Here is a 25696-nt window from a genome sequence, read left to right on the forward strand (position 1 = left end):
TATTTATTTTTGGTCACCGAAATATTCATGGTTAATCTGTTTTTCAGTACTAGGTTAGAGCTTAAACTCGTTTAAGTTAACCACGATTTTAACCGATCCTCGTTAGATGATTTAACTCCGAATTTTGCGGTTACGCTTGCGCATTGGGGCAGTGAATGCATCATGTTTATTTTTTTGAGTACCTGCCTGACAGAAGGGATTAGTTGGGTTATGTTATTTTCTTTCATCGCGGGAAGTATTCTAATACCTCCTTATTATTATAAGGAAATTATTAATATTGAAATTATAAATTATTATCGTTATTATATAGGAAGGAATTATAAGGAAATATTTTTAAATATAACTGTAACATGTACCTATGTTTACGCTTACTGTAACAGGATTTAATGCATGATTCCTAGTAATATTTTAAAAAGATTATTTTATATTTGTCTACACAGCAAAATACTTAATTATTTACCAAAGAGTCTGACTTCTTATTTCCTGGTCAATCTGTTCAAATAGTGATAAGACCGTGGTCTTCGACAAACAAAATCGGAAGAAAAGTCTAAATCGTCCCAATAATTATAATTCTCTTGTGTTATGAAACCGAGGTAGACGATATGAACTAAACAAAGATTCCGAACTTGATATTGCATTACATTAATCATTTTTTAAATTCGGTTATGAAATTGTCTTTTATTTATTTTTATGTCAAATTGATCATTATTTCTCGAATTGCACATGCGCACGTACAGTTACTGCTGCCAACAGAAGAAAAAAAGTGGTTAGCTAACCGAGATTTTCTTAACTTGATTTAAAGCACTGAAAAACGCTATGCGGGTTAAAATACTGGTTAAAATTTAAACTAGGTTAGCTAACCAAAATTTTAAACGCTCACTGAAAAACCGGTCCTTAAAGTACTTTATTGCTTTTTAAAATATGTCCCATCAATATCGATACACTTTTGCATACGTTCAAACCAATTGGTAAAACAGTTATTCCGGTCTTCAGTTGACACCTGGAAAATCGCTGTTTTAAAGGCATCGATGGCTTCTTCTGGCGACTGGAATCGCTGCTCACGCATTGAATTCTTGATCTTTGGGAACGTGAAGAAGTCGTTAGGACTTAGGTCGGGGCTATACGGTGGATGGTTTAACAATTTGATGTTTTGAAGCTCCAAAAACTCTATTGTCTTTTGGGCAGTGTGAGCACTTGCATTGTCCTGATGTAGGATGATTCGCAGTTAAGTGTTGCTTTGTCGGAGATTCACGATAACTTTTGGTAAACAAACGGTTATACAGGGTGAGTCACCACTAACGCGACGGAAGATTACAGCGAAATGGTAAAAGATTTGAAAAAAAATTTTAATTAGTGGTTTGTAAGCTGATAAAATCTACATTTTAAAATTATTTTGAAATATACAGGGTGTCCAAATAAATGGCGGCGTATCAAAGTTATATTTTTTCTTATGGAACACCCTATATTTTATTGCATTTTTTAATTGTCCGCAAAAAATATGGTATAGTTTCATAAGGCTTCTCTATACCTATGTACAGAGTTTTCTGAGTTATGGTGACTTTTCTTAAAATGTAAAGTTTTAAAAGAAGGCTTATTCTTAAGCTATTTAAGAAATTATAAAAAAAATACATTTACATCTAAATATTTGGATATTGGTTGAATGTATTTCATGATTAATTGTTACACATTTATTTACAGGGTGTTCAAAATTTACAGTTTTATTATTGGATTATTCAATGTGTCATATGATTCTTATTTTAAATGGAATACCATGTATATTAATAAATAATTATACTAAACAAATCTACCTCTTTCGAATGGTATATGGATGTCCTATACCTAGGTGTCATAGCTTTTGCATAATTTACAATTATTAAAATTCTTATTCTGTAAATCGATTTTAAAACAAAAGATGTAGTTAATTAATGGCATTGTATGACATTGTCATTTTATGACAGTACGGTCTGGTAATTATTTTATAATTATTGTATTCCATGATTGATTATTACACATTTATTTACAGGGTGCTCAAAATTTACAGTTTCATTATTGGATTATTTAATGTGTCATATGATGCTTATTTTAAATAAAACACCATGTATGTTAATAAATTATTATACTAAACACAGGTTCCTCTTTCGAATGGTATAGGGATGTTCCATAACTAGGAGTCATAGTTTTTGCGTAATTTACAATTTTCTTAAACGGTCAATTGATTTTAAAAATAATATTTATGCACTCTCGATTTTTAAACTGTACGAAATAAATGTTTGTTTACTGTATCATAATGGAATGAAAATTATGTCTATTTTCTAGACCAGTGGTTCTCAATCTTTTTGAGTCATGTACCACAAAATACTTTTTAATATTTTTGGTACCACCTACTGAAATAACTACCTATCTAGATAGGTAATCTAATTAACTGTAATAGTGGTGATTTTGACAGTTTTGCGTTTTGTGTACCACCAGTGGTACATGTACCACAGATTGAGAACCGCTGTTCTAGACCATTATTATGAAAAGTAGGTAGATTGGTATGTATACAATAGATTTAAAAAAATTTAGGATCTGCTCCAAAGTCTAAAGTCCATAAACGATCAGTTAAATATTTATTGAAGAAGTATCGCTTTGGTATTAATTCCCAAACCGTTTTCTCCGTCTCTTGGTTGTAGAATAAATTACTTCTTTTTCCTAATTGGTTTATTTAAAAAGACTACACTTACTAAAGCTAAGTTTAGCTTTTACGCCAGACACATCGAGAATTAATATTGTACAAAAAAAGTCCCAAATATTAATTTGGACTTAATTATGAACTATTATAATTGAAAAAGCTATCGTTTTTGAAATATATGGAACATTGACAAATATTTTATTTAGGAATTGTCACTCATTTTTTTGAGATAGATTTTTTAAGAAGGCCAAAATCGTGTATTAAATGTGACATAATTTTAGGGGCGTAATAAAGCAAAGATTAGAATTTGGATTATATAATAAAGTTTCAACATTCTCCCCCGCGTTGAAGCATCCCTGCTTCAACTAAATTACACAGTAACAGAAACAGAAAAAACAAAGTGTTAGGAAGAATGTAACAAAACTAGAAATAAGCATGTTGGTCGTTTTAAGGTTGAGTTTGATTTGGTAATAAAGAAAGCTTTGAAATGGATCGGATAAACTCTCCGGAAGCCGTACGGAGCTTAACCACACGGACTTTGCCATCCTTACCAGGATATACTTCAATGATGCGCGCCAACGGCCACATCATTGGAGGTACGTTATCTTCCTTGAGTAAAACTAGTTTATTTACTTGCAGGTTAGAATATTCTTCAGCCCATTTAGGCCGGTTCTGAAGGCGATTTAAGTAATCAACCGACCTACGTTTCCAAAAAACTTGTTGAATTTTAGAAATCTGCTAGAAGGTGGAAAGTCTATGTTCGTTTAAATGTGAAAGATCCTTTTCAGGATAAGCGGTGAGAAGAGACCCTATCAGAAAGTGTCCCGGTGTAAGGCAGGTTAAATCTGTAGGGTCATTAGAAACTGGACCTAAGGGCCGAGAATTTAGTATTGCCTCGATTTGACAAAGAATAGTGTTAAACTCTTCTGAAGTGAACAAAGCATTACCCACCAATCTCTTGATATGAAATTTTGCGCTTTTGATGGCGGATTCCCAGATTCCACCCCAATGCGGAGATCGAGGTGGAATGAATTTCCACTTGGTCTCATTTTGTGAAAGAAAGTCACAGATAATATTTACATTATTATTAGTTTTGAAAAATTGATACAACTCATGTAGGACATTTTTTGCACCTAGAAAATTGGTGGCGTTGTCACTATAGATCACTGACGGATTTCCTCTTCTCGAGACAAAACGTTTTAAAGCGTTCAGAAAGGAGTCAGTAGACAGTCCAAGAACTAGCTCTATGTGAACTGCCTTGGTGACCATGCAAACAAAAACCGCAATGTATGATTTTATGAGTGGAGATTTACGAAGCCTTGAGGATTTTATTTGAAAGAATCCTCCGAAATCAATTCCAACTTTCTGAAATGGTCTAGAAACATTTACACGATCAGAGGGCAAACTTGCCATAATCTGTTGGCAGACTTGATTATTGAATCGAAAACACATATTGCAATTTCGAATGATTTTTTTGATCTCTCTGAGACCATTAAGGGGCCAAAAACATAAACGAATATTGCTCAGAACGGTTTGAGCACCAGCATGCCCGAGCCGCCTATGTTCGTACTCTAGTATGAGGGAGGTCGTATGATTATGGGGTGGCAAAAGCAAGGGATGTTTCTGTTGGTAGGGAATGGAGGCGTTACAAAGCCGTCCGCCGATCCTCAGCATTGATAATTCATCGAGAAATGGATTTAAATATAATAATTGTTTATTTGATAGTTGCTGGTTTGCAGAAAGTTCGGAAATTTCTTTAGAAAAATTGGTTAGCTGAACTTGCCGAACTATAAAATATAGAGCTTGGTCCAATTCTTCAACAGTGAGGGGATCAGATTGTTTGTTTCCTTTTAAACAACTGACAAATCTGAGTACATATGCGATAGTACGACGTAATCGAGAAAAAGAAGAAAATTTTTGAAATAATTGTTCCCAAGGAGGTTTTGAGTTGACGTTTGTGAGTATATTGGAACGAGTTTTTCTGTGCTCTGTAATTAGCTGATCAGCTATTGGGGGTTCATCAGAGAATTCTAAAGAATGATTAAGAAGAAAGGCAGGACCGGACCACCACAACTTATTGTCCAGAATTTCTTGAGCTGATAAACCGCGTGATAGAATGTCAGCACTGTTTTCAGCTGATTTAATGTATCGCCACTGACAATTTTGCGTGAGTTCTTGAATTTGAGCAACTCTATGCGATACGAACACTGACCATTTACTAGGGTGTGCCCTGCACCAACATAAAGCGACCTGAGAATCGGTCCACAAATTTATTGAGTCATACTCTAATTTATTTTCGAAGACTTGTAGAATTTTGTTTACAAGTTTCGCCAGCAAGAGCATAGCACAAAGTTCTAACCTTGGAATGGTAATTGATTTAAGTGGGGCGACTCTAGGTTTTGAAGATACTAAAGTAGAAGAAATATCATTGTCAGAATAAAGAACTCGAAAATAAATGCAAGCACTATAAGCCTCCATGCTTGCATCAGAAAAGCCATGAATTTCTATTATGCTAATAGTTTTCGGACGAAAATATTGTCTAGCTATTTTTTGTTGTGAAAGCAAGGGGATATGTTCAATAAAATTGTGCCAATCTTTAAGAATGCAAGCGTCGTTTATTACGGTGTCCCAATGAAACTTTTTGAACCATAATTTTTGCATCAGTATCTTACCTTTTACTATAACAGGATTTATCAAGCCTAACGGATCATAACATTGAGCTAAGATAGAAAGTATTTTTCTTTTGGTAGCTGGACCGTGCACGATTTCTTGAGGCACGGAAATACAAAGAGTATCTTCTGCTGTACTCCACTTTAACCCAAGAACTTTACTTGGGACTTCATCTATGTTTATGTCATAATCAGCTTTTTGATTTTTCGAAATGTCTTTGGAAATATTTTTAAGAAAATAATCACTATTTGAACAATATTTATGCAACTCAAACCCATGCTTATTTAAGATGGTATTTAATTGAGAGTATAAATTGAAAAGTTCGTTGTGATTATATGAACCACAAAGGCCATCGTCCATATAGAATTGATTCAGAATTGCATCAGACGCAAGAGGAAATTCTAAAAAGTTTAGACAAGCAATTTCTTTAAGAACCCTTGTTGCCAAGAACGGGGCTGAATTGGTTCCAAAAACTACAACATCGAGTTGGATACATTTAAAGTCTTCATCAGGGTTTTCTCGCCATAAAATGTTTTGAAGAAAAGTTTGTTCCGGGTTCACGAGGACCTGTCGGAACACTTTTTTAATATCTACCGTGAATACAAAAGGAAAAAGTCTAAATCTACATAGAATGTCATACAATTCTGGCTGGACCTGATATCCCTTTAAACACACGTCGTTTAAGGAATACCCTGAGGAACTTTTGGCGCTGGCGTCCATGACAACGCGCAAACGCGTTGTTAAACTGGATTCTCTAACTACACCAAAGTGCGGAATAAAATATTTATTTTCAGTTTTGGCATTTAGCAGAGTTAGGGGTACATAATGAGCATGTTCAAATTCAATTAATTCATCAATAACTTTTTTATAGTCTTGATAAAAGTTGCAATTAGTTTTAAATTTATTTTCTAAAGAAATGAAACGCTTTCTGGCCATGTAATAAGAATTTCCTAACTTTAGATTTTCTGAAGGTGATTTCAGCGGCAAACTTACTTGAAATCTACCATTTTGTAAAATTTTGGTTGTAGAACGGAATAGGTTTTCAGATGCCTCATCAGCTTCTGAAAGATAGAATTTATTGGGAATTTCCTCGATTTCCCAGAATTTCTTCAAACGGCTGTCTAATTGTAATGTGGAAAGAAGTGAATTAGATTCAGTTAAAACTTCTGAACTACTGTCTGTAACAGATATATTGGATACAGTAAAATGACCAGGAACTGTACCAGCTACCACGAAACCTAAGTGAGACTCTTGTAAGACTGGAAGATTTTTGCCAAGTCTGACGAAGTTAGGTAAAATAATATCGTAATACAGATCCAAACCAATTAGAATGTCAATTTCAGAAGGCTTAAAAAATTCGTCGTCTGCTAGAAAGAATTGTTCCGGAATATTTAATTTTTTCACTACTATTTTTGATTGAGGGAGAGCACAAGTAATCTCGGGTAATACAACTACTGAAAAATGAAAACTTCTTCGACGATCATAATTGGAAAATATGGTTATATCTGACATTTTAGTACAAGTCGAGCCACTCCCTCCTATTCCTGATATATGTACTGACTTGTTATACGTATCTAATTGTAACTTGTTCACAAGCTTCTCTACGATAAATGAATTTTGGGATCCTGTGTCCAAAAGAATTTTCGCTATGCAGAAATTAGCGTTTTTACCAAGTAAGGTTACTTTTGCAGTACCCAGAAGAATATGACTATTTTTTACTGACTGAACAGAGTGATTCGCTGAATGATTATTTGCGGTAGGGTTATTTTCCGTAAAATTTCTCGAAGGACCTTGAAAATTTGTTATTCCTGAATTTTCCTGTACTGGTTGGATATCCAGAGAACGGGTTTGAAGATTTGAATTACTATCGAGATGAGAAGATGAATTATTACCATTTTGAACATGAGCAGTATCATCTAAATAAGAACTATTAGATGAGATTAGAGAGCTATGGTTACCTGCGTAGCTATTAGGTTGAGAATTTGAACCATTATTATATAGAGAATGTGAATGACGCTTACTACTAGTCATTGGCGGACAATGTTGATTTTCGCCAATTTTTATGTGCATTAACGAATTGTGTGACTTGGAGCAAAAAGAACATTTTTTAGAGGATTTACACTCTTTCAAATTGTGTTTACCAAAACAATTTATACATAAATTCTTTGCCCTAATAAATTGCAATTTGGCGGAATGAGATATATCTTTAAACTCAGAGCAAGTGTAAATTTTATGGCCCTCCTTGTTACAGTAGATACAAATTAATTGAAATTGGCGATTTGAAGTTGCCTCATGCATTGTCGAATGAGATGAGAAATTTTTTCTGGTAGTTTTAGGACTAGAAATTTCTACATTTTCCAGAATTACTGCACGTTTTTCTAAGAATTTTAAGAAATGATTTAAAGTAGGTATTTCATCGTGATTCCTCTCAGATTCATATGCCTTAGCCGATTGAAAATCTAACTTCTTTTTTAGAATGAATATAAGTGTTAAGTCAAATAAATTTTCGGAAGTTAAATTCAAATTTTTTAGTGACAAAATATTCTTTTGAACTGTAGTGATTAATTCTCTTAATGTGTCTGACTTACATTTAGAAACATTATTACAATCAAAAATTGCTTGCAAATAAGAATTTATTATGGCGAATTTGTTTTCGTATCTCTTCTTTAAAATATTTAACGCGATTACAAAATTTTCATTAATTATCGGTAATGAATCTATAAGTTGAAAGCTTTCACCTTTTAAATAACTCTTCAAGTACACAAGTTTTTGGACATCTGTTAATGTCTCATTTTTCACTATGAGCGCATCGAAGAGCTCGATGAACGATTGAAAGTCTCTAATATGACCTGAGAATTGTGAAATTTTTATATCCGGAAGACGAACTGCTATTGGAGCACTACAAGAACCCTCACTGGATGAACTAGATGTTATCTGAGAAGGTGCAGCTTTTAATTGATTAACACAAGCGGTCAAATCGCTTACAAGTTTGAAATATTGATTTTCTGTGAACTCTCTATCTTTTTCTTCTTTGCCTGTATTTGATGCAAGGAACTCGATTTCATTTTGTGCTTTTTCATAATCATGAAATATTAAATGAAGTCTACTTAATCGCGTCTCGAACTGGGTAACATCTAATTCTACGTCTTTTTTGGCTATAAACCAGTTATACATACGAGTAAGAGAAGACTTAGCAATTTTTCTGTATTTTTTGAACTCATCCATTTTTATTAAAGATATTGGAACACGAAAATGTCTTTGAATCACAGAATTTAATGATTTTAATGTCTTTGAATAACTGATAGCCAAATAGAATAATGAAACAAAGGGTATATAAATGGACTTATCTCACCCAGTATATCCTTTTGCTGTTGTGTCGGCGAATAATCTTGAAGAACTTTCCATAAGTTTTATGCTGGTCAAAAATCCGGCTCGATGTAGGCCAAATGAAGAAATATCGTTTTGGTATTAATTCCCAAACCGTTTTCTCCGTCTCTTGGTTGTAGAATAAATTACTTCTTTTTCCTAATTGGTTTATTTAAAAAGACTACACTTACTAAAGCTAAGTTTAGCTTTTACGCCAGACACATCGAGAATTAATATTGTACAAAAAAAGTCCCAAATATTAATTTGGACTTAATTATGAACTATTATAATTGAAAAAGCTATCGTTTTTGAAATATATGGAACATTGACAAATATTTTATTTAGGAATTGTCACTCATTTTTTTGAGATAGATTTTTTAAGAAGGCCAAAATCGTGTATTAAATGTGACATAATTTTAGGGGCGTAATAAAGCAAAGATTAGAATTTGGATTATATAATAAAGTTTCAACATTTATCATAATCCTGTTCGGTCTAATATTGGTGTAGTTGAGTTTTATACCGATAATAGTGGTTTCTCTTAAGTATTCTAACAGTCGTTTGAATGATTTACCCGATATTTTTTCTTTACTAATATTTGGGTTTTCCGTAACAGAAAGCAGGACATCAAGTTCCTTGACGTGATCACAAATAACTGGTTTATTTTTATTTAACTTTCCGAAATTTCTCAAAAATGTCATTTTTGGGTGTCTTCTATCAGAATACCTACTTTTGAGCGTAAACTTTAGAAAGTAAGATACAATTTTGCAAACACTCCCCAATGCAAAGTACCATGTCTACTCTTTCGTAGATAACGTGGTTATTCATTTTTAGGAATAATTAAATTTGAATATCATACATGGATGTTTATATTTTTGATAATTACCAGACCGTACTGTCATAAAATGACGATGTCATACAATGAGATACATCTTCTGTTTTAAAATCGATTTACAGATTAAGAATTTAAATAATTGTAAATTACGCAAAAACTATTAGACCTAGGTATAGCACATCCATATACCATTCGAAAGAGGTGACTTCGTTTAATATAATTAATAATTAATATACATGGTGTTCCATTTAAAATAAGCATCATATGACACATTGAATAATCCAATAATGAAACTGTAAATGTTGAACACCCTGTAAATAAATGTGTAATAATCAATCATGGAATACATTCAAAAAATATCCAACTATTTAGATGTAAAAGTATTTTTTTAATTTCTTAAATAACTTGAGAATAAGCCTTCTTTTAAAACTTTACATTTTAAGAAAAGTCAACATAACTCGGAACACTCTGTACATAGGTATAGGGAAGCCTTATGAAACTATACCTTATTTCTTACGGACAATTAAAAAATGCAATAAAATACAGGGTGTTCCATAAGAAAAAATGTAATTTTGATACGCCGCCATTTATTGGGACACCCTGTATATTTCAAAATAATTTTAAAATGTAGATTTTATTAACTTACACACCACTAATTAAAAATTGTTTTCAAATCTTTTACCATTTCGCTGTAATCTTCCGTCGCGTTAGTGGTGACTCACCCTGTATACCAACCAGAAATAACCGTTCTTCCATCTTCTAAAGCAATTGTTGCCATATGAGCAGTTTTTGACACCAAAGTTGCGACCATTTTCTTGGACACATTTCGAGAACGGATAATTTTTCTTGTTTTTTTCCTCATCGTAAAACACTCACACGATTGGCGCTAATTTTCCGGTTCGTAGGAGTAAATGCGAGATGTTTTGTGACCTTCCTTTGTTGAACTGTTCCAATGTTTTTTGACACCAATTGACGCGAAGCGCCAGTTTTTGCTCATCTGTAAGCAAATGAGGGATAGAACGGGAATCAAACTTCGTAACACCCAGTTGTTCATGTAGGATCTTTTGGATCGAGGTCTTTTAAATGCCCAAAGATGCCTCTATCTCCCGGTATGTTACTCAGCGGTCATCCTTAATTAGTTGATGCTTTACAATGTGACTGCTGTTTTGGACGGATCTGGCCTGGATTCGTCCCTGAGCTGAAGCGACCATTTCGAAATTCGCAATATGAGCAGGAAATAGTTGACTGGTGTTATGTGTTCATTCCCAAATACAGAAACCATTTCAGCGAGATATTGCTGTTGGGATAATCCTCTCCGAAAATTGAAAAAAAATTGCTCGAAAATGTTTTTGGCTAAGATCCATTTTTCAACCGACTTACTAATTTCAAAAATTCACTGTATCTATACGACTTGTATCGCAATGAAACTCTGGATTTATGCCAACAAAAGATTGAGGTTATTTTATTGGTGGCGCCCTCTAAGCGGCCATATGTTAAACTAAAAAGACAAACCTCGGATATGGCTTACCTGCGTGGGCTTATCTGTGGGACCTTCTCCCAAAAAGAAGTCTTCCATAAGGTTATCAGCATTTTCGGGAATACAGGCGTAGTTCCTTATGTCAGTATCAGTGGCTCCGGACTGTTTCAGTACTTCGTCGTCTATGCAGAAATTACCAGTGAATGATTTGGGGTCCTTGACTAAAATTGCGTATGCAGAATCTGCCATAATTTCTGGTTTCCTACTATACTGAGCAGAAGCTTCTTTTCCAGATAACATTTGCATCGCTGCTGTATCAATGGCTGAAATAAAATAGAAGGGCATTGTATGTAAACATCATATTGAAAGCAGAAAAATGAAAACACTTCGTAACATCACACGAGTAAGAATTGGGGTTTGGACACATAATCCCCGGACAAAAATCCCAACAAATTATCCCTGGACAAAAAGCCCACACAAAAAATCCCGGAAATATAATCCCCACAATTTTTTGGATAAAATATCCCCACAAAAAATTGCGGACAAAAAATCCCCAAGAAATATTTGCTGCCGAATAGTTCTCTAAATGTTTTCCAATCGCCATGAAACCACTTTTTGTCACAAAAAAAAATGATTAGCATGAATTGTAATTTCGAATCCCAATTCCATGCCGATAATTATAATAACGGCGATAATTGAAATTAAAGTTTATCGAAATTTAAAATTTACTCCGTTCTTATAAAAAATTCAGACTTGACGAAATGATATTTAGTACTAGATCAATTGTATTGCATTTGAATGACATTATATTTTTCATAAGCTGTGCGCGGTGTCCTTTACAAAAAGGAACAGATTTTTTGAAGTTATACTTCTTATGTATGTAGTGAAGTTATATTATATCAGTGCAAAAAAAGGTATGAAAAGAATATATTAGTGTTTCTAGTAAATATATTTATTATAATTTTTGTGTCTTTGGATTTGTCTTCCTCGGGAGTAAGATAAGTAGTATTATTAAAACATTTTTATTTATACTTCACTTCGTCTGTTTTTACCGTGAATTGTCATTATGTCCGAGAAATTATATAAACCGAGAGCTCGTAGCGTTATTGGTAGAGCATTCAGCTAGAGATCGATAGGTCTTGGGTTCAAATTCGGACCATTCCTATTCTTTTTTTTTAATTTTTGGAAAGTGGTAAACATTAAAATTAGTTTAATATTTAAATAAAATTAAAATAAACTGTTTAAAGTATATTTATTTCAAATATTGAAATGGTTGCTGATGTGAACACATAATATTATTTATGTCTTCTTCTTCTTCTTCTTTTTATAAGAGACATTACTCTGTGTGTTTTTCAATGTGCCTCCAGTAAGTTGTCATTCCATCTTTTTCGTGGTCTTCCCACTGATCGTCTTCCTATTGGGGAACCGTCTCTCGCCGTCCTTACTACTCTATTTGCTGTCATTCGGCTTATGTGGTCGTTCCATTCTACTCTTCTGCTTTTCACCCAGTTATTAATGTTGTCCACCTTGCATCTCCTTCGTATACCTGTATTATTTATGTAGGATAGGTAATAAGTCTACTACTCACAGTCTTGTTAGATTTTATTTATTTAGAATGTAGAAGTAAAAATAAAAATTTTTGGGCGACCGGTTTCGATGTTTAACATTTACACCATCATCAGGCCCTTAAGAAGATATATATCAGTATATAGCATTACCAAATTAGCCCCCTCCCTTCAGACATTATGTTTTATTAAAGAATTTTTACATTTTCGTGAGACCAAATAGATAACTAAAAATTGTACACACAAATACAGTTCTATTTTTTAGTTATCTATTTGGTCTCACAAAAGTTCAAAAATTCTTTAATAAAATATAATGTCTGAAGGGAGTGGGCTAATTTGGTAATGCTATATACTGATATATATCTTCTTAAGGGCCTGATGATGGTGTAAATGTTAAACATCGAAACCGGTCGCCCAAAAATTTTTATTTTTACTTCTACATTCTAAATAAATAAAATCTAACAAGACTGTGAGTAGTAAACTTATTACCTACCCTACATAAATAATATTTTTATTTCGTTGAAATCATATAATAGAAGTATAACTTCTTACGTGCGTACAAAGTACACACACATTCTTTTTTTTTGCATTCCAATCAAGATTATCGATTTCAGGACCGAAATTATCATCACGAATAGGCAATGTTTTGAACATATTTATTCAAAGCAGAGTGAGCAAAAGATTTTAGCGAATAACATGATTCCCATAGCTCATCTTCCACGATTTTTGAAAAAACCTCACACTCTTTTGTCATGTAAAATTGAAAGTTTTCGGCATGGAATTGGAATTCGAAATTACAATTCATGCTTAATATTAGTTGCTAATTATTATTTTCGTACCGAAAAGCGGTTTCATGGCGATTGCTATAACTGTCATGCACTGAGGCTGAAAAACATTTGAGTCGATTGCATTCACAGGAAAACTTTTATAGAGCTATTCGGCAGCAAATATTTATTGGGAATTTTTTTGTCCGAAATATTTTGTGGAGATATTTTGTCCAAAAAAATTTGTGAGGATTATTTGACCGGGGATTATTTGTCCTAGCTTGACTAAATTGATAATAAAACAAAATTCCTTTACCTGTTCTTGGCCATAAGGCATTAACGGCGATGTTATATGGTCTAAATTCTTCGTGTTGTCCTAAAACGCACATCGACATACCATATTTAGCCATAGTATATGCAACATGCCCTTTAAACCAATGGGGGCTCATGTTTAGAGGTGGTGAGATGTTCAAAACGTGTGCATGGTTACTTTTTTTTAGGTATGGAAGACATTCTTTAGTTCTGTAACAAAAAGAGACATGTTATTAATAATAATCTTTAGGATTCAAATCGGCTCAACGAGGAGGCCATTCAATATTAGCTAATCTACCAATCCATCGTCCGGGAAATGTCTGATCTAAATAACGTCGAATATTTATACCGAAATGAGGTGTAGCTCCGTCTTGCTGAAACCATTTCTCATTAAAATTGGATCCAAACTTGTTTTTCAAGGCAGGTACAATTTCATTTCCAAGTGCTACAGTAAAACCCATTTATCTGCAACCGCGAGGAAAAGACACGACAAACGTTTGTTGATGCGGTGCAAGTGACTGAGGGTTTCAGTTAAATCTGTTCATTTATACATATGGTCGAACTCGTATTGATGTGAGGATTCCAATACTAATACGATATACAGAAAGTTGTGCTTACAAAAACTAACGATATCAGAAGATAGTAAAGCTGGCATCATTATAAGCATCAAATCAGAAAAAGGCGTATCACGGATTTTGTACATTTCGGACCATTTGGCAGACTTTTAGGCCACTCTGTATTTATATAGAGCTACTACGTATTTGACAAGTTAGTCAACTTACACTAAAAAGGTCCCTCTGGTGTTGATGTTGTGCATAAGGTCGTATCTCTTCATGTCAGTATCTGCAGTTCCCGTCAAAGATATGGCGGAAGCATTGTTAATTAAAATATCGATTCCTCCGAACTTGCTTACGGTATCTTGGACGGCTTTTCTAACAGTATTTTCGTCTCTTACGTCTACGACACATGCTAAACTCTTACCTCCAGCTTTTTCAACTAAAATAAAAAAAAATTAAAAATAAATAAGAATGAATATTATGGTTCAAATAATAACATCACTTGACAGGGTCACTAAACAACAAGATAATTATAGCAAACTAAAGAAGCAGCTTGTTTGACGGATGAACAAATAGTAATAGTAAAGAATAGTAAAAGAAAAATTAAATTTTGTTTCTCCCTATTTCATATGAAAACTGTATAGTAGTGTGAACCTTCGTATTATAAACAGGGATTATGGGGAGAATCTAAATAACAGAAAATATACAGAGGGTCCTATTTCAAACATTGTGTTTGCTTTACCTCCATACGTATGGAGGACAACACATCGTAAAAATGCTAAAAATTATATTTAACAAATGTATAGAAATATGTGAAGTACCCATAGCTTGGTTAAACGCTCTTATAATACTCATATAGTGTAGGAAACAGAGGTTGAACCTCGCAAAATGGACACAAGTCCGGTTTTATTTTTTTTTCTGGTATATTAAGGGGTGCTTATTTTTTGCTTTTTGGCCCAGATGGACATATTATGCTCCATCAATAGGGTTTTTCATAAATATACATGATTATTGCAACATTCCTGCGGAAAGTACTCCTATCCTTGAAAATAAACTGCAGAAACTACCCCTATATCCCTTAAAGACCATGTATTTACGATTTTCTCATTACCTATGCATTTTTTTAAAATAAAACTTATACAGAATTAAAGACCACTATTTTCTCTACAAATAAGGTCCTATGCATTTTATTCGTACAAGCAACCGTTACGGCACAGTGGCGCCGTAAACCTCAGAAATGCTTTGGCGGGCTCCAGTTTTTGTTTTTTTTCCGTCAGCTATTCATTTTATTGATAACGTACTTATGGAAAATAAAAGAACACACTGTCTGCTACACATTATGACCTATGCATATTTTATTTTCTTTGCACCCTAAAGCCACAGTGGTGGCCCAAAATCAATTTTTGATTATTTTCTTTATTAATTCTCCTCTTTTTTTGGTGGTTCCGGGGAAAATATGGGGGTGTATTATACAAATTTGTAAATAACACCAGTACGTGGATAATCGCTGAAAGTTTTTCTACTCTAGCATAGGCGGTTCAGATGGTATAAAAAGGGGTTTTTTAAAATGTATCACCCTGTAATTAAAAAATTTGCAATTCCCCTTACCAAAAAATCAGCCACTTATTTGTGATTAATTGCCGCAGGGTTTCTTCTTAATTTTCATTACGGATAGGGAAAAATAATTTTTTTTAAAAACATCTTTTTTTAAAATTTGTCAACTTTGGGGCGTCATCCCCGCTAAACGGTGGGTGATAGGCATATGCTGTCGGGAAATAAATAGTAGGAAATATAGTCCTCTTCATTTTACTATTAAGTAAATTTTTTGTAAAACGTACAGGGAGGGCTACGTTTCGCAAAAACCACAAATGGGATTTAAATGGATGAAAAGGGGATTCCGGGGCGCTATTTTTTAAGAAAATGTTAGTCTCATAATAATCACGCCTTGATATACCAGAAAAAAAAATAAAACCGGACTTGTGTCCATTTTGCTAGGTTCAACCTCTGTTTCCTAAACTAATATTTAAAAAGGGAAATAAATATAAATTAGAAAACTACAAATCCTTTAGCTAGCCTCTTAGCAGTCTTGTATAAGCTGTTTGTGAAGATAATTAAATTGCGTCTAACAACTAAACTGGATAGGTATCAGCCTCGGGAACAGGTAGGATTCAGAAAAGGTTATAGCACCATAGACCATATACAAGTAATAAGAACACTAATCGAAAAATCAAACGAATACAACATAACACTCGGGATAGCTATGGTAGACTACGAGAAGGCATTTGACTCAATAGAAATTTGGGCAATCCTTAATGACTTAAGCAACAATAGAGTTGATGACCGATATTCAAAAATATGTCATATATCACAATGCAACATCGCAAATAAAAACAGAAGGAAAACAGAAAGATAAAACTGCAAAGAGTGGTTAGACCAGGGGTTCCCAAACTTTTTTGTACCACGCCCCCTTTTGTTGAAATGAAAGCTTCTCGCGCCCCCTTCCCCTTTACAATAAATTGTATGCGCCTAAATAGGAACAAAACGAAAACAAATAAGTATTCGCTTGAAAACTAAACATTTATTTATTCTGCCATAAGATACAACAATAATATCAGTTTTCATAAACTACAAAAATTATTAATAAAAGAAAAATAGATTAGGTTGGTTAGTGAGATGGATGTGCTTGCATTTTATTTACTAGTATGCCTATTCGTGGCTGAATTTTAGTAAGTGCACAGCACAAGTCACTAGCAACATCAAGTTTATTCCGATATTTTGTTTTAATTGCCAAAAGTGTTGAAAAAAGAAGAAAAAAATAACTGAAGAGCTTCCCGTGATACACTAAGATACACTTTGAAATATTTTAACCAAAATGAAGGTTTGTCCATTATAACAAAGTATTTGGCGGAGGAATCATGCAAAAAATCATTTGGATTTATTTGCAAAGCATCTTCTTGAAGTGATTCAGGCAGGGAGTCTATGTTGACATGGAATGGATCAGTTGACATTCTGTTAATAAAATTGTCACAAATGTTTGGGAAGTATTTCTGGAACTCTTCAAATGGTTTGATATTTGGATTTTCAAAACTTGATCCTTCATAAAAATGTCCTTGAAGCGTGTTTCTTCTGAGATTGGCTCTACTGTAGAGAAATTTGAATAATTTCAGGGGTTTTCTGATATTTTACGCCTCCAAAGTTGAGTAACTAAGCCTCCATCACAATGAGTAACTACTATATTTCTCAGTCTTCACCCTGCAGTTTTAGGTTAAGGCTGTTCAACGAGTCAAAGATGTCTGACAAATAAGCCAATATTACTTGGGTACAATGTTTTTTGAACGCCATATTTAGCTCATTTTGCTTTTGATGTTCCAAGGTGATTACTTCATCTCAAAGGTCAAATAATCTTGCCAACATGTTTCCTTTTGAGAGTCATCGTACTTCTGTATGAAGTAGCAGTGTTGTGTGATCACTGATCACTTTCTAAATCTTCACAAAGAGTTTTAAACAGTCGAGTATTTAACGCACTGTTTTTTTATGTACTTCACTACTTTAATACATAACTTTAAGACAGCCAGAAGTTCATTTGGAAAGGTTTTTGTTGCCAAGGCTTGTCGATGTATAAAACAATGTAGTGCAAATAGCCTGAGCGAAAACCAAGCATTGAAGGTGCGCCATCTGTACATAAACTGATCAGTTTTTGCTAACAGAGTTCATGTTTGTCAAAAAACTCTCACACTGCTTTCATAACATTAATAGCTTTTGTCGTGGTCTTCAGTCTCCAACTCTGTAGAAAAGAGTAGCTCGTCTTTCATTCTTTCGTTTTGAATATACCGAACATAAACAATTAACTGATATCTTGTGCTATGTCAGTACTCTCGTCTAGCTGAATAGCAAAAAATGGCGATTATTTTACTGCATCAGCTACCTGTTTTTGTATGTCTTCGGTCATATAATCAATGCGGCGTTTCACAGTATTTTCAAAAAGAGATAAGTATTTGAGATAACTTTTGCTTACTCTGCGTTAGCAGACACAGTTTAACAAGCGGTTTATTTTGAATTCTAGAAAAATAACTAAATTTAATTTAATGTTCAACTTGTCTCGCGCCCCCCCTGATATGTCCTCACGCCCCCCAGGGGGGGCGCGCCACCCAGTTTGGGAACCCCTGGGTTAGACAGATAGATTATATATCACCCAAACTATTTACCTTAGCTCTAGAAGATATGTTTCGAACTTTGGAATGGGCAAATAAAGGAGTGACGATAGACGGCTAAAATCTAGACCATCTGAGATTTGCCGATGATGCTACGCTAATAACAAAAGACAGAGAAGAATTGCAGGAAATGCTATGCTTCTTTTCATGAGCATTTTTCAGTGCGTCACAAATGATAGAAAAAAAGGTAAGTCCGTGATAATATACATTTTAGTGACATGGCATTTTAGTTAAATCTGACAGTTTATTGCATTTATAAAATGGTATTTTCTTTGATTTGTAAAGTCTTATAAATTGTACAGATTATATTCGTAGATATATTATATAATTCGAAAATAATTTTTATTTCGATTATAGCGCCATCTATTGACAACTAACATAAATGTTATAAATGTCACCGACGAAATGTAATCACCGACGTGCGTTTTTTTCTGTCACATGCAATTTAACGCGTTAGAAAGAAATCGAAAAACTGTGACGCACTGAAAGATCCTCATGAGAAAAGCATATTGGAGCTAAATACCAAATCAAAAGAAATAGGATTAAAAATAAATCGAGCAAAAACTAAATATCTAACCAACGAATCTCTAAATATAAATGGGAATATAACTTTGGACAATCCATATTGTCAATGCGGAGAAATAGGTGATGCTGAACATATGATTTTAAACTGCCCTCTAATACAAATAAATATAAATATGTTTATAAGTAAATTATACAGTTGTAAAAATATAACACACCCAATAAATTTAACATATTTATATATTATCACAAATTAATAATACAGAATTAATGCAATTGTTTATAGAACATATTAAAAATATAAAAATCAAATTATAAACTAACTAACGTAAAGACAGAAATTAAAATCTATTATAATATATATTGTTGTATAATTTTTTATGGAAAAAATTGCAAAGTAATAAGACACTTACTCAACACACACACTACACATTACACCTGATTTAGTGATAAGTTATACAATTACGTGGCTAAAGGTTCTAGTTCTAAACCAAGGCCAGAATCAGAGGAAAAAAAGTACAAAAATGAATAAAAAATTTACATTTTTTTAAGCATCGACATTTGTCATTCAGACAATTTCAATGTAGTTATTTTTACGCTAAAAACAGTTGATTTGTCTATACCTTTCCTCATAAAATAATACAATAAAAGTAGGTAAAATGATCAAATCTGTTCATTGAGGAAACAATTAAAAATTACATTTTAATAAAAAAGAACTTTTTTATAATAAAACGTTTTTATTATTATTTATAGGAGAGAATATAAAATAATTTGACGACAAAAAATGCTTAAAATTACAAAAATGACACTATAATAAAAAAAGTACTTTTTATAATACCACGGTGGTTTAAAACGGTATATATGTTACAGTTCAAGTTAATTATCCAGTTGGAGTCAACTCTAACGGCTGGTTTCAGTAGAAGTTGATTATAAATATAAAATGAAGATTTATATTCAACATTTACTAGTAAAAGTAGACTCCAACTAGGAAAAGTATACTCTTCCCAATGCAATTTAGTAAAAGTTGATTCTGATTCACACAAACAGCCGATTCTAGAAATTAAATGTTACTGAATATGTTCAAATTAGTCTAGGCTGTATCGTCGCCCCCGTTAGGTAAATTACTCCGATTCGAATTTTTTGCACAAACTTACTAAAAAAGAGGTCCTTATAACAAATCTACTGCGTGCCAGGCAGTACCTTGATCGATAAATTGCTTAAACAATTTTTTTAGACAAATTCACAAAAATAATTTTTTCACTTCGAGTAATTTTTTTTAAATCATTTGGGTTATACCGGGTAGGAAAAGCTTAACATTCCTGGACGACTGTGAAGATTGCTAAGTCGAGGCGCAAGCCGAGACTTAGCAACACAGAGTCCAGGAATGTGGCTTTTCCTACGAGGTAAACATACTATTTTTCCGCAAATCGTTTAAAATTCGACAGATATTGATTGATTAAAAAAAAAACGCGATAATTTTATTCCCAAATAAATGGTGCTTTGAAATTCCTAATAAAATTACTTGGGTTACTATGGAAACGTATTGAGGTTGAATTGTCAATCTTAAAAAAACACTAACAACTGTACGGAAATATCATTTCCTTACAGTAAGGAAATGACATTTCCTTACAGTAAGGAAGTCCTGACTTTTTCTTCAAGAAATTTTGACAGGAATGTCAAAATTTCCTGGCGATTTGCGGAAAAAGGTATTTTGTGTTTTTTCTATAAAATTGATTGTTGTCGAGTTATACGCGATTTAAAATTTGCAAAATGCGAAAATAGCCATTTTCAAGGCTTAATAACTCGGTTAAAATCCATTATAATGAAAGTCAGAAAGTGACCAAAACAAAGTTTATAGCCCCCTCTACAAGATCCAGCAGAAATTATTTGTCAATATTTTATTACTAAGCTTTATCTATAATTATTAACAATGAGCGCTAAATGCGTATTAGGCGGCCGTCAATGGTGAGTGCTAAAGAGATGCACCATTCCGGCCGTCCAAAGCTGAATCTCACTCGCACTCACATTGACGGCCGCCTCAATACACGCTTAGCGCTCATTGTTGATAATTAAAAATAATATCTTATTAATGAAATAATGACAAATTTCTTCAGGATCTTATAGAGGTAGCTTTAATCTTTGATTTTTTTTTAGTTTCTGACTTCACTAAAATCATTCATTATTGTACTCATTTGCCCTCATTTTCGGCAGTAAAGTAACACTTTGTTGTATTGAAAGAAGAATGTTACTTTACCTGCCGCGATTATTAATCAAATTAACCGAGATTGAATGTAAGTGGTCAATGGCAGCAATCGATTATTTATTTGAGTGAAATTAAAATTTATTTACTTTAATTATTAAAAATATTGAACAAAATTTATCTTATTATTAATAAAATTTATGTCAAAAAGTAAAATTTTGTAGTGTTTCGCAATTATATTCATACAAAATAGATTGTTACTTCAGACCCTTCATGTACTGCTATCTATATTTACAATTTTCACACAATAAAACCTTTACATCAGCGGTTCTCAATCTTTTTGAGTCATGTACCATCTAAAGTTTCTTTTATTATATTTCTATATTTTTAGATTGTATAATAAGACTTAATATATACTACTATTTTAAGTTTTTGTGTGTTTTGTGTACCACCGCAAATAATGATATGTACCACCGGTGGTACATGTATCACAGACTGAGAACCGCTGCTTTACATAATATGAAATAGAGTAGATAAAAATTACTTTTGTGAATTTGGTTAACAAAATTGGTTAAACAATTTTTCGACCGCGGTACCGCGTGACACCCTGTGTATTTGTTATAAGGATTGTTATACGGATATATTTCTTTGAGTAAGTTTGTGCAAAAAATCTAATCAGAATAATTTACCTAACGGGGGCGACGTTACAGACTATACTAATAAGTATTTGAAATGGTCAAAACAAAGACACGCACACTCATCAAAAATGCACTTGAGATTCTCGTATAATCAACATTTACTGAATCGATCCAGGAAGAGTCAACTCCAACTAGTAAAAGTTGATTTAAATTTTTAGAATCAACTTTTACTGCTCGTTTCAGTTCAATCAACTGAGTTTCAGTTTTAGAATCAACTGAGAATCAACTTGAACTGTAACATATACAATAATTAACTTATAAAATCTAAATTTTAAGTATATCAACTTTAAATTATTTATTAAAAAAATAAAAAAAAATACGCAACAGCCGTGTTCGAACTAGGGAACTCTCGATCTGCAGTCTAATGCCACTGACCCACCATCAATTTGTAGATATCGATTTATTAACGTACTTTAAAATATCATTGCATTACTCACATTTTTAAAATAGTTTGAATTAAAAAAATTGATTTATCCATTCAGGGTGATTGATTAGTGGGGTAAAGCTCCGTAGATCCGTTATAGTAATAGATAGCAATAAAAGTTAGTAACAAAAATTGTAACCAACTTTGATTACAGATTGATAATTAGTAATCGCAAATTGTCAGTTTTTGACAATTCAGTCATGGCTTGCCTAAAATTTGGATAGCTTTAGACCCGTAATTAATAATTTGCTCTGAAAAATAAAAATATCTCGAAAACTAATAAATTTAGACATAGGGAATCTTACATAAAAATTAAAGTACGGTAATGGTACTTTCGATGGTGATATAAAATAGAGGGTGTTTCATTTAAAATTACTGAGAAAATAATGTACTTACGTTTTGACTCACCCTGTATTCAATATAAAGAAAATTATCAATATCGATTATTTATGAAAATTTTGACAATAAATAAAAATATGGCATTAATAAACCATTGCAGTTGTGCTTATTTTTATTTATACAAGGAATTAAACTTGTTACGATTTTCATATAAAATTGGTTATAACTTTGTAAATACCCTGTATAACAAACTAAACCTTTATATTTTTGTAATGGAGAAGTTAAGAAGATTTTGAATATAAAATAAAATACAGGGTGTTCCATTTAAAAAAACATAACTTTGATCTGTCACTATGTTATCGAACACCCTGTAACATTCTAACTAATTTTGTAATGTGAAGTTCGAAGTTGGCTACAATTTTTGTTATTAACTTTTATCGCTATCCATTACTATAACGGATCCACGGAGCTTTACTCCACTAATCAATCACCCTGTATAATAGCAGTTAAATATTGCATTGTTAGTTAGTTCTAAGCTATTCTGAAAATTTTACGTACCTAGGTAGCCTAGAACTATTTTTAAAACGGATTACAAAATTTGCGGAGACCGTGACAACAACCAAGCCAAGTATATAAAAACGTTTTAAAATAATGTTTTCTTGCACATATAATTAGCTATTCCATAAACATGTTTTCCAATTAACTTTAGAACTATGATAAAGGTATCACCAACTTTGTATAATGTATTATTGTTTACATAATTCATTTAAGAACTACTTTTATGGATAGGTAGTAGACACATACCTATATCAACTAAAAAAACACGTTTTTTTAAGATAAAACAAAAAAGTGGTACTCAAATGTATGTATAGATAAAGGGTTCGGGGTCATTCAAAACAATATTACCATAAGATATTTTTAGATAACCACTTTCGTGAGACATCCCAGACTAAGGTTAAGGAAGTCGCCCATGCGGAAAGGGGTCTTAATTTATTTAAACCATTTTTAACATTTTTTTTATATTGTCTGGATCATTCTGAACAAAAAATTGTTTGTAAAGTTGATCGTTTTACGATTTTTAGGGATTAAAAAGTGCCTAAATTCAAACCTTCTCGAAAATTGTGGGCAAATTTTATTTTAAAACATTGTTTTTTCTTTAGTTGTTAATGGAGCGCTTCTGGCAGGGCGCGCGCACATTTGTAAAGAACGTTCACGAATATAGTGCCTTCATTATCCTTAACGGCCTCTTAAAAATGATGGTAAAGTAATAAAAATAATCCACCGTTATAAATCATCTATTGTTGAAAATTTGTTATGTTGACGCGAAATTTAAGATTAATTTATTTTTTTTAATTATAAGAGTATATCATAGAGACCATCATATTCCTTTTTTTGAAGATATTCTTCTTTAGACGCGATTCGATTGAGGGTAAAATTGTACATAAATCTGCGCGCCTGCGCAGACAGTATGTACACAGACAGTATGTAGTTCATTGCTAATCTTTCAAGATAGGTATGTATGTATCTGTAACCGTGCAAATAAGTCATTAAAAGAATATATTAGTGTTTTTAGGAAATGTATTATTTATTATAATTCTTGTGTTTTTGGATTTGTGTTTCTCTGTAGTAAAATAATAAAATATTATGTAAGCATAACATTTTTACACTATATGTCGCCGTGTTGTTTAATTATATCCGAAACTTACATGTCAATTACAAGGACCTCGCTGGAGTAGTTGGTAATGCGTTAGCTCTGAGATTGGAATGACGAGGGTTCAAATCCTGGGCGATTCATATTTTTTTTTTATTTTTGGTTGTTTTAATAAAATTTTTTGAAAGTGGTAGATAAGAAAGTTAGTTTGATTTTTAAATAAACTACAAATAACCTGTTAAGTATATTTACTTCGTTTAAATTACCTATTATATAATAGAAGAATATCTTCTTACGTGCGTACAAAGTACACACACATTCTTTTTTTTTCAATTATTTATTTATTTGAAACTCTACAAACACTATAAACTAATAGTAGTTACATGTAAAGTAAAGTACTAACTAAGAATATAAACCTAAAACTAATAAAATAAATAAATGAAAAAAGGAAGAGAGTATTTGTGTTTTATGAAATCTCTTAAACCTAGCGCTGATGTGCAAGCAATGTCGTAAGGTCCCTGATTGTCACATTAACTACGACTATATCAGTCAGTCTATTGAATACTTCATTACAGATTTAAACATATTATTTACTGGTGACATGTCTCTATAAGAATTTGTATAAAAAAGATCTAGGTTGGGTATCCTTAACCTTCTCTTAGGTACTCTAAAGTATTTAAACTCAATTAAATCACAGTCTGTGTACTTAAGACTGTTAAGTATATAAACATAATGGCCTGACTGTTTCTTCTAGTGGCAAGTGACTGCAACTGAAATGAATCAAACATTACCCTGTAAGAGACCATATATCTGGAACTCAGAGGTAAACTACACTATGTCATATCGAACAACTGTATTTAGAGTGTGGTTGCAACAAATTTTAGAGCACTTGGATGTTAATAAAAATCTGGTATATCCCATAACTGGTTGAGAGACAATATGACCATATTTTAATGATAATATATAACCAATTTGTATTATCCAACTAATAAAGTAAGTGGATTAAAGGAACTTATTCAAAACAACACCATGTCGACATAGTGTAGTTTACCTCCGAGGTCCAGATATGGATATTCCTTTTTTTCCTTAGGTATAAAAATCTTAGAAATCGTTTTGGAACTTTTTCATTCCTTTATGAGTTTGAAAATGCAATTGGAGACCAGATGTTTAAAGCATATTCCATATGTAGTCTCACCAGGGCATTATAGAGTTTTATAATTGTGTTTATTCTGAAGTTATTGCTTTTTCTAATAACAAAACCCAAGGCACGATAGGCTCTGTTAGTTATTTCACAAAAGTGTGTATTTGAACTTTATGTTTGTTTGAAATATATCTCCAAGATCCTTCATAACACTCACTCTCTCCACTCAATCACCATCAATATAATAATCTTCAATAATACTATTAAGTTTTCGAGTATACGAAACTACTGCACA

The 25696-nt window shown here is 32.6% G+C and overlaps 1 protein-coding gene across 2 annotated transcripts in view; it reads right to left on the reverse strand.

Annotated features, from left to right (window-relative positions):
• The window catches only part of LOC114336381 (hydroxysteroid dehydrogenase-like protein 2), a 44479-nt gene that overhangs the window by 12216 nt on the left and 6567 nt on the right, over window positions 1-25696 (reverse strand). Inside the window, exons 1-4 of one of the 2 annotated variants that reach the window (XM_050658010.1) lie at window positions 23168-23186; window positions 14441-14654; window positions 13663-13868; window positions 11069-11340 (exon numbers count right to left, since the gene is read on the reverse strand). In XM_050658010.1, the coding sequence (XP_050513967.1) occupies window positions 11069-11340; window positions 13663-13868; window positions 14441-14493 (531 nt within the window). In that variant the 5' untranslated portion in view covers window positions 14494-14654; window positions 23168-23186. Of the gene's footprint in view, window positions 1-11068; window positions 11341-13662; window positions 13869-14440; window positions 14655-23167; window positions 23187-25696 lie in introns of those variants that run through there. The other variant, XM_028286743.2, reaches the window with a different exon arrangement.

Source organism: Diabrotica virgifera, chromosome 8 (genome assembly GCF_917563875.1).
Source record: "Diabrotica virgifera virgifera chromosome 8, PGI_DIABVI_V3a".
Taxonomy (NCBI): Eukaryota; Metazoa; Arthropoda; class Insecta; order Coleoptera; family Chrysomelidae; genus Diabrotica; species Diabrotica virgifera.